The sequence below is a fragment of the Micromesistius poutassou genome (genome assembly GCF_964030765.1).
Source record: "Micromesistius poutassou genome assembly, chromosome: 9".
Classification (NCBI taxonomy): Eukaryota; Metazoa; Chordata; class Actinopteri; order Gadiformes; family Gadidae; genus Micromesistius; species Micromesistius poutassou.
This window is the reverse complement of record NC_140279.1, coordinates 9,117,720-9,128,104: the sequence shown is the minus strand read 5'-3', so window position 1 is coordinate 9,128,104 and position 10,385 is coordinate 9,117,720. Positions and strand designations below refer to the sequence as shown.

General features: G+C 48.1%; 1 protein-coding gene across 1 annotated transcript; it reads left to right on the top strand.

Annotated features, from left to right (window-relative positions):
- Positions 1-187: 187 nt before the first annotated feature.
- Positions 188-9,104, top strand: cdadc1 (cytidine and dCMP deaminase domain containing 1). Its single transcript, XM_084472712.1, has 11 exons — positions 188-405; positions 851-975; positions 1,264-1,444; positions 2,093-2,390; positions 2,622-2,852; positions 5,148-5,314; positions 5,567-5,616; positions 6,312-6,481; positions 6,686-6,875; positions 7,987-8,023; positions 8,192-9,104. The coding sequence occupies exons 1-11, from the start codon at positions 333-335 to the stop codon at positions 8,284-8,286; spliced, it is 1,617 nt and encodes a 538-aa protein (XP_084328838.1). The 5' UTR covers positions 188-332; the 3' UTR covers positions 8,287-9,104.
- Positions 9,105-10,385: the final 1,281 nt, after the last annotated feature.

Here is a 10,385-nt window from a genome sequence, read left to right as displayed (position 1 = left end):
ATTGACTCCACGGGGCGGTACTTCCATAATCCGAGCCGTTCAGAAAGGGGGCGGTACTTCCTGAACCAGAGCAGATCCGAAAGGGGGCGGTACTTCCGGAACCCGAACCGTTCAGAAAGGGGGCGGTCTATGGGCGGTGTCATGACAGTGACAGGTCGGTCGGACCAGTGTGCTTCATTCCCGGAAGTGGACGTGTTGTCGGAAATTGGAATGAGAGCTTCAATCGGGTCACCGTAGTCCGTCACAGACTGCTATATATATATATATATATATATTATATTATATATTTTATATTATATTATATATTATATAGTATTACAGCAGGAGGAAGGATGGAGACAGACAACCTCTGCGAGGAGCAGCGGACGCAGAGCCGCGAAAAGCAGACCGACTGCAGACCACAAGGTGAGCGCACTGGTTACTGGACTGGGAGTACTGTGAGTACTGGTGACTGGACTGGGAGTACTGTGAGTAGTGGTGACTGGACTGGGAATTCTGTGAGTACTGAAGACTGGACTGGGAGTACTGGGAGTAATGGTGACTGGACTGGGAATACTGGGAGTACTGGTGACTGGACTGGGAGTACTGGTATGTACTGGTGACTGGACTGGGAGTACTACTGGTATGTACTGGTAGTGTTAGTAGTGGTGGGTAGTGGTAGTGTACAGACTAACTATACTGGTAGTGTTAGTGTGTACTGGTGGTACTGTTGGTGTAAGTGTATACAGATAGTGTTATTATTATATTACTATATAACTATAACCATTCTATATGTCAGGTTCCATGTCTGTCCTGGGTATAACTATACTATATAACTATAACTATAACTAACTATAACTAACCTCTCTAGGTCAGGTCCCCCGGTTGTCTCAGGCCAACCTCTTCACCCTCCTCAGCCTGTGGATGGAGAGGTTCCCCAGAGAGACTCCTGAAGACCATGACCCGGCGATTCGTAGACCGGACCACAACCCGGGGGTGAGGACAGACCCTCACTCACTCACTCACTCACTCACTCAGACTCTCATTCACTCACTCACTCAGACACTCACTCACTCACTCACTCAGACACTCACTCACATAAATACACACCTACATGTACATACATACAACTGCACATAGACACAAACACACACACACACACACATATATACACACAGGATTCTTTTCCACATTCCCACCGTCACAGATAGAAACTGATTGTGTGTGTGTGTGTGTGTGTGTGTGTGTGTGTGTTTGTCTCTCTCTCTCTCTCTCTCTCTCTAGGTTCGGCCCTGTGGTCTGGTGGTGGTCCGTGGTGGCCGGGTCAGGGGCCTCCACGTCTCGGGGCCCCTCCTCCACGCGGGCCAGGAGGCGGTACTCCGCCATGGGGGGGCGGGGCTAGAAGGCAGCCAGCTCTACTTCTCCAGGCGGCCCTGCTCCGTCTGCCTCAAGATGGTGGTCAACGGTAACTAGACCTGGAGTTTAGAGTTGAACTAGAACTATAGTATAAATAAAACTAGAAGTAGAACTATAACTATAACTATAGTATAACTATGACTATAACTGTAGTATAACTATGACTATAACTAGAGTTTAACTTTAACTAGAGTTGAACTATAACTATAACTGTAGTAGAACTATAACTAGAAGTAGAACTATAACCCTAACTATAGTATAACTATAACCATGACTATAACTGTAGTATAACTATGACTATAACTAGAGTATAACTAGAACTAGAGTAGAGTACAGCTCTACTTCTCCAGTGAGGTGAGACTAACTAGAACTATAGTCGGTAGACCTGGTCCTCAGTAGTCCTGATGGTCCTCTGTAGTCCTGGTCCTCTGTAGTCCTGGTCCTCAGTAGTCCTGGTCCTCAGTAGTCCTGGTCCTCTGTAGTCCTGGTCCTCAGTAGTCCTGGTCCTCAGTAGTCCTGATGGTCCTCAGTAGTCCTGGTCCTCAGTAGTCCTGGTCCTCAGTAGTCCTGGTCCTCAGTAGTCCTGGTCCTCAGTAGTCCTGATGGTCCTCAGTAGTCCTGGTCCTCTGTAGTCCTGGTCCTCAGTAGTCCTGGTCCTCTGTAGTCCTGGTCCTGATGCTCCTCCTCCTGGTTTCAGTGGGGGTGAGTCAGGTCTTCTTCTGGCCTGGGGACCCGGAGGTCAGCGTGCTCCCAGGTGCTGGTCCGGACCAGTCCCCCGCTCCGGGTCCTGGTGCGGGGCCGAGCCCGGAGGCCCTGCTGGACCTCAGGGCGGTGGAGAGGCTGCGGGCGGGAGGCGGGCCCCCGGTGGTCGTGGTTCTGCGCCCCCTGGCCCCTGGTCTGCCCCAGTACGTGGACCTGAAATCCAGGACCTCCGACTTCATGGAGCGGGTCCAGGAAGACCAGCCGGAGCAGGACCTGGAGGAGCTGTTCAGGAGGTATGTCTGTCTCTCTGTTTGTCTGTCTGCCTGTATGTCTGTCTCTATGTCTGTCTGTCTGCCGTTCTGTCTACCTGACTAAAACAAAATGTCGTCCTCCTCCTCTTCTTTCTCTCTTCTTCTTCTTCTTCTTCTTCTTCTTCCTTCCTCTTCCTCCTCCTCCTCCGCCTCTTCTTCCTCCCTCCCTCCCTCCTCCTCCTCCTCCTCTTCTTCCTCCCTCCTGCTCCCCAGGCAGCGGAGGAGTCACCTCCAGGAGCTGTCCCGGGCGTTCCTGATCCCGTGTGAGCGGGAGCACCGGGCGGTACTGGAGCTGCTGGGTCTGGAGGCCTTCTGCCAGGACCCGGACCTCTCTACCCTGAGGAGCAGCATGCTGCAGCTGGTGGAGCTGCTGGCCTCCATCAGCGCAGGGCTGCCCCTGCTCCACCACGGCTTCTACTGCGCCGGGGACGAAGCTACACCCAGGTGAGGTGACCCTTTACAAACTGTACCTACAGTATCTATCTGAAACCCTGTGTAGTTTACAAACTGTACTTACAAGCTGCTTTCACATATGGACGTGCATCCGTCTATTCTCTGTCTATTCTACGGAGGTGCCGTATATGTGAATGACATATCCTGACGTTGGACCTCCTGAAAAAATACTACCCCCGAGGCAAGGGTGGATTACCGCACGGGCACACCGGGCACATGCCCAGGGGCTCAGGGGGGCCCTTGGGCCCCACTGTTAGTAACTTTTAATGTTGCATTGTCGAAGCAATCAGTAGAGAAATACAAAAATTCAATTCAGTTCAGTAGGCCTATTACTACTGAGTAATTTTTTTTATAAAAAGATCACTAGGGGGCACTATTTCAGTTTGTGTGATTTAAACATGGCGAACTCTAAGTGGAGCAGCTAAGCGAAAATTTAAAAAAGAAACAATTGTTCACAAAAAGAAACAAGAGAAACTGCTGCCTTGCTACAGGTACCTCGTATTTCCCAATTAAAAAAAACAAACATACAATCTACTGTAGAAGCTCAGGAGCCCGCTGCTACGGGAGATGAAGAGCAACGAGCTAGCAAAAATACTAACGTGCCGCTACCACCACCACCACCACCAGTACCGGAGTTAGTGTTGGAGGATATTTTAGTATTCTTAATATTATAAACTAACGAAATTCATTCAAATCGCCAAAAATGGCAACCCTTGTAAATCCTGTTTTGTTTAAATAACGATGCATTTATTTGTAATAATTATTGTGAGGTTGCCTTTCCTGTGCTACAAATCCTTGCAGGTGAATGTAGGCCAATGACTTATTATCGCCAATAAGTGTGTGTATCTGGGTGCGTGTGTTTATGTTGGAAGGGGAGGGGGGGGGGGGTGCTGCGAAGTCCACGTGCCCAGGGGCCCGATATATCATAATCCGTCTATGCCCCGAGGTAGTATGTTCTCCGGAGGAAATGCTAATTACCTTATATGTGAATGAGCAGTAGGATGTCGGCATTTCACACCAGTTGAGTGGGCGTGTTGATGACGCTTCGGTCTACGTTTGCATGTCATTAAGTGGCACCCGCACCTTAATCGATAATCAGCCTATTGCCCTTTGTTTGCTGAATGGTTAAAAAAATATTTTAATGTGGCACTGCTTTTCAGAGTCATTCGCGGTGAACGCTAAATGATAGGTCTTATCGTAACCCCCTAAGTACGCATCATACAATAAATTACAATACATTCACAGCTGCACGCGTATATAGAAAATGTTTTTTTATTAATATGTTACACCTTTCCTGCTGTCGGCTCCCAAACCGTAGTCGACACACACACACACACACACACACACACACACACACACACACACACACACACACACACTGCCATTCTCACGCACACACATTCACTAACTCTCGTTAACACTTATTATTGACAACAGTTAGCTGAACATTATATTACCTCCTTCCACTCCTTGTTTTCTCAGTTAAACACAGAAATGAACTACATTTGTCCCAGTGTTTGTTTGATGTGAAATGAAGCCAAAAAAGACGCTCTCTTCCTCCGGTAACCCAGTCGTTCGCGACGCCTTTCTTGTTTGTCGTTTCTTCTATTTGTCTATAACTCATGCTCCAATCTTTCATCAATCGATGCGGATGTTGTGGATGCAACGGAATATATGCATCACTGCAGCAACATTTAAGATGATCGCGATGAGTTCTGCCCGTTCTGCCTGCGCGCTGTCTGTGGTCAAACCAAAACAAACCCGATGCCGCCTCTTGCGAACCTCGACCCTACGTCATATCCCGCCCCTTGCAAGCCCGCCCCCTTTAAGCAGCCGGAGATTCTACTGATGACTGAGCGACACAGATCTCCGCATATCGGGCATCAAGTGTGAATAAGTGTGAATGACCCTCACGGTCGAACCTCCTGCTCCACAAATGCGGAGAAAAGACGGAGGTCATATGTGAAAGCAGCTACAGTATCTATCAGAAACCCTGTAGTTTACAAACTACCTACAGTATCCATCTGAAACCCTGTGTAGTTTACACACTGTACTTACAGTATCTTTCAGAAAACCTGTAGTTGAAAAACTGTACCTACAGTATTTATCAGAAGAGATATATATATATATAGATCATATAATTAGATAGATAGATCATATAGAGATAAATAGATAGATAAATAGATCATGATACTTTCTGGAGCAGTTGGACCATGACTCCCACTGGATCACTGGTCTAGATCCAGTCCCTCCTGGTAACGGTCCTCTGCTCCTTGGTTTGTTAAGGGCCCCGACGCCCCCATTGGGCCCCTCTGAGGAGAGTCCAGACCGGGCCCCCAGGTGTCCGCCGGTCTCCCAGGACGTGGCCCCCAGAGGTCCGGCCCCCCCGCCCGTCTCCCAGGACGTGGCTCGCCACTGCATCATCCAGGCCACACTGCTGGCCTACAGGACAGGTGAGACTTCTGATTTACACTGGTAAAATGTCATGGTGCTGAACCCTACACACACAGGGTGGTGGTAGGTCAGAGGTCATGGCTTCACTAAAGCAATTTGTGTTCAAGCGGTCTGTATCCGCTTTGATTGTTTGAGTCTGTTGTTCTATAGAAATAGATTGAAATAGATTAGACTCATCTATTTCTAACCAGATGAGTCTAGGAGCTATGACCCCTCGCTCGCTCCTAACAGAGGCTCTGTGTCTCTTTCAGAGGACCCCAAGGTGGGCGTCGGAGCCGTGATCTGGGCGGAGGGGGAGTCGGTTAGTAAAGACTCATTAAGTTATTAAGACCTCACCATGTATGAGAACCAGATGGTCACTTCTGATGACCATTTGGGGAGCCGGTGAGTAAAGACTCATTAAGTAATTAAGACCTCACCATGTATGGGAACCAGATGGTCACTTCTGATGTCAGATGGACATAGGGGGTTCTGGAGGTGATCATCCATCAGGGCTGTTAAGTCCTGATAAGTCCTTTTAAAGTTGTCTTTGGTTTAAGTCCTGGTGACTGAAGTCCTTTTAAAGATGTCTTGGTTTAAGTCCTGATGAGTCCTTTTAAAGATGTCTTGGTTTATGTCCTGATGAATTAAGTCCTTTAAAAGATGTTGTGGTTTATGTTCTGGTGACTTAAAGGGGACATATTATACCACCAGGTGTGAGTGTGATTAGCCCTTACAAGCCGTTTTGAAAATCTGCATCTTCTGACATCACTAGTGGCCGTGTCCACCTAGATGTGTGCTGGATAGATGAGCAACGTTTGCTTCAGTCCACTGGGTAGGCTGGTAGACTGATCTATCCAGCACACATCTAGGTGGACACGCCCACTAGTGATGTCAGAAGACACATATTTTCAAAATGGCTTGTAAGGGCTAATCACACTTACACCTGGTGGTATAATATGTCACCTTTAAGTCCTTTTAAAGATGTCTTGGTTCTAATCGTCCTGCTCCCCCCAGGATGGTGGTGACGGGACCGGCCGACTCTATCTGGTGGGCTGTGGCTACAACGCCTACCCAGTGGGCTCCCAGTACGCCCAGTACCCACAACTGGACACCAAACACCCGGACCGTGGGAGGACCAAGTACCGATACATCATCCACGCTGAGCAGAACGCCCTCACCTTCAGGTCAGAACCACATTCAGAACAACGTTTAGACATCATCCACTGAGCAGAACGCTGTCCAAGTGTATTCATTCATGTGTTTGGGTCCCCAGGAGCCCGGTGTGCCTCCTGCTGTTCATGTATTCATTCATGTGTGTGGGGCCCCCAGGAGCCGGGAGGTGTGCCTCCTGCTGTTCATGTATTCATTCATGTGTGTGGGGCCCCCAGGAGCCGGGAGGTGCGCCCCGGGCAGCGGCTCCTGCTCTTCGTCACCAAGTGCCCGTGTGACGAGTGCGTTCCTCTGATCCGGGCAGCTGGAGTCACCCACGTCTTCACCTCGGACCAAGACGCGGGCAAGGACAAGGGGGACATCTCCTACCTCCGCTTCAGGGACCCGACCGGGCCCTCCAAGCTGATAGTGAGTCGCAGGGTGAAGGGGTGAGGGGGAGTGGAGGGGTGAATGATAGTTGGATGATGAATGATGGATGGATGAATGATGATAGATGGATGATGGATGATAGATGGATGAAGACTGAATAGATGAATGATGATGGACTCCCTGCCCCTAGCCCTAGCTCTAACCCTAACCTTAACCTCTCCCTTCCCCTAGCCCTAACCTTAACCTCTCCCTTCCTCTAGCCCTAGCCCTAACCCAAACCTTAACCTCTCCCTTCCCCTAAACCTAACCTTAACCCTCCCTTCCCCTAGCCTTAACCTTAACCCCTCCCTTCCACTACTACTACGGATGCCCACATTGGGCATTCGTGGCCTACTGGTTTAAGAGTTGGACCGGTAACCGGAGGGTGGCCGGTTCGAATCCCGACCGGTAGGCAAAAATATGGACGGGTGGTTATGCAACACTCTCCTACGTCCTCATCCACGGATGAGGTGCCCTTGAGCAAGACACCTGAAACCCCCACCTGCTCCCTGGGCGCTGCACTGCGGCTGCCCACTGCTCCGGGTGTTCACCGGCTCCCGGATGGGTCAAAAGCAGAGAAAGAATTTCCCACAAAAAGGGACAATAAAGGGTAACTTAACACTAGCCCTAACATTAACCTCCCCCTAACCTTAACCTCTCCTTTCCCCTAGACTTAACCTTAACCTCTCCCTAAGCTTAACTGATAATGAACGGATGATGGATGAATCGGTGATGGGTGATGGTCCACATTTCTCTTTTAATTTTTCCTGTCTTCACTTGTAAACAGAGAAAGGTTGAAATGTTGTTGTGTTCAGACATGTGTTCACGAGCCGTGGTAATAATATCATTGCTATTATCATAACAGAAATTATGTTTTTAATTTAATTAATAATAATATCATTACTGTTATGATTGGTTCTCATACTAGCTGTGGTCATAATAACATCATTACTGTTTTGATAGTTCTCATACTAGCTGTGGTCATAATAACATCATAACTGTTATGATTGGTTTAATGTTCTGATACTAGCCATGGTAATAATAACATAATCACTGTAATGCTTGGTTTAATGTTCTCATAGAGTCTGACCTCTGACTCCTGTCTCTACAGTGGCAGAAACGCCCCCTGCTGTCCCCCAGCCTGACCAGTGAGTGCTTCTGTCTGGTCACACTGGTTTCTGTCTGGTCTCACTGGTTGTTGTGACCTTTGACCTGAAAGAACCTCATTCCATCTTTATACTGTTGTTTCCATGGTGACCTTTGACCAAATTTCTTCATCGACGTGGTAACCAACTGGTTTTCCTTTCCCATCTCAGATGGTTGTGTTGGAAAGCGCTGCGGGTCCCCCAGCGACCAGGATCGCCATGACGACAAGAGACTCTGCCTCCCAGACGTGACCCCTGACCCCTGACCCCCCTGACCCCTCCATCTCTCCACCTCTCCTCCATCAGGACCTCCACCTCTGTTCCCCTTGGAGGACCTTTAGGAAGGTGGAGCTCCATCTCCATCAGGACCTCCACCTCTCCTCCCATCTCCTCGTTCTCCTAACTTAAGTGGATTGCTGGACCTTCTGAAACTGATCTTTCCCACTATACTTGAAGGCATCTCTTCCCGTTGAGTGCGGATCAAAACGATGAGAAGAATAAGAATAATCACTAGAGCTGTGATATTTATTCACCGTATCACAAGAAGGTTTTTAGAAAATGTTATGTTGTTTGAACATTTGTCAAATACTATATTTTTGTGTTGGAACGCTGCTCCAGAGAAGTTAAACCAGGGTTGCCAACTTTGGGACTTTGGCTGGAGTGAGACTCAGGGCTCGCGCCCTAACCCTAGTTTAAAAAATAGAAAAGTAGAATGCAGCTTTTTCCTGTGAATGTAGAGGTTTGTGTTCTCATTGGTTGTTCAAGTCACATGTTAATTAGTGTCTTGATTGGTTAAGAGGTTGGCAGCCATGTTCTTGTCAAGCCAGTCATGTTCAGGATCTCTGTTCATTTCATGGACCTATGAAGAAATAAAAATAATCTGCCTGTGTAAGCTTTGGAGAAGCTTTGTTTGTAAGTACAGCAAAAGTTCAGCAATGTTTAAAGGAACTATTTCTGCTTATATGTCATCGTATGTATTTGTATTTCATAGTATATTTTGCGTTGGTTTATTTACAGTTTCACACTATCAAACAACTTGGACACAAGGAAATGCTGAACTTCAATAAATGGACGTCCAAATGCACGTTCACAACAGACTTTGTGCTGCCTGATCATTGAAGTTTCCAGCTCGACTTCCAGCTCAGTGCTTCCTTGGGGACATGCTTGGTGAACCCCAGAAGCCTCACCCATTACCGTGGGTTCCTGGGACTGGCTCCCTACAACAGCGCCTCTGTGGGTGAAGATCCTCCACCACTCCACTCGTGGACAAGGAACAAGGTATTACAAACCAACATCAAGCGGGTCTTCCCTGCTTGATGTTGGAGCTGCACCATCACCCATTGGTGCAGCTTTGATTACGGTCCTCCTGGAAGACCTCTACAAGGCCAATTTCTTTGTCCAGTTTGGAGAGCTGAGCTCAATGGTCATCAAACCCTTTATCATCCGACCATACGTGATGGTTGGATGATAAAGGGTTTGATGACCATCGAGGGACTGGCTGAACAACTGGCCACTCGAGATGTGTTCCTCTACCCAAAAACCTTTAGGAGGGCACGGGAAATGGCCAAGAACACTGGCCATGATGTGTCCCATTGCCTTTTGCTGGGAATACTTAAACAAAACTCTTCCCAGTGATCAAGTTCAACGACCTGAAAAATTCTAACAGAGTCACATGGAAGGCAAATGACTATGTTGAGCTGCTCTCAGCCAAACTCAGCACCTTCCGTTCTGGCCCAAGCTGCGTCACTCACAGGTGACGTATGCCTGGAGATGGGGGAGGCGCGGCCTGGCATACCCCCGTACTCTAGAGAGGTACAAAGACCATGGCATGCCCTACCCTCCTCACTGACGAGGACGGACCAGCTCACAGTCTTGACTTTTGTCAGCTGTGTTGGTCTGCTCATGAACAATGACTGTCAGCTATGAGGAGCTGAAGGTTCTGGTTCAGGACATGCCAATCCCCCAGTCCAAACGACAGAGCCGGTTGATTCAGGGAAGGTTCCTTCTACCAAAGGTGTTTGGCCTAAGTGTGTGGATGCTGCACCATTCAGTCCCACACAGAATGGGCAAAGAACAGAAACCCACCAAAAAGGCAAAACCTCCTCAAGAATGTGAGGAACCAATCTTAGAGGAGATTGACCTCATCAGCCTTGACAAAACACTTTATAACAGACAAGCCTACACGGAGTACATCAAAGGATGCTAAGAAATGGAGTACTTGACTGAATAAATCAAACTGATGTATTTTTTTTTTTAGCTTTTTCTCCTTTTGATTTTAAACCCCATCCCAACTACAAGCAGCAAGGCCCAGAGAAGGCAGATGGAGAAATATTAGTTTATTTTATTTGTTTTTTCAGAGAATTAT

Excerpts from the sequence above, each read along its gene's own strand:
- cdadc1 (XM_084472712.1), top strand. The coding sequence starts at position 333 with ATGGAGACAGACAACCTCTGCGAGGAGCAGCGGACGCAGAGCCGCGAA. Across the intron at positions 1,445-2,092 it reads CCTCAAGATGGTGGTCAACG|TGGGGGTGAGTCAGGTCTTC; the intron begins GTAACTAGACCT and ends TCCTGGTTTCAG. Across the intron at positions 2,391-2,621 it reads CTGGAGGAGCTGTTCAGGAG|GCAGCGGAGGAGTCACCTCC; the intron begins GTATGTCTGTCT and ends CCTGCTCCCCAG.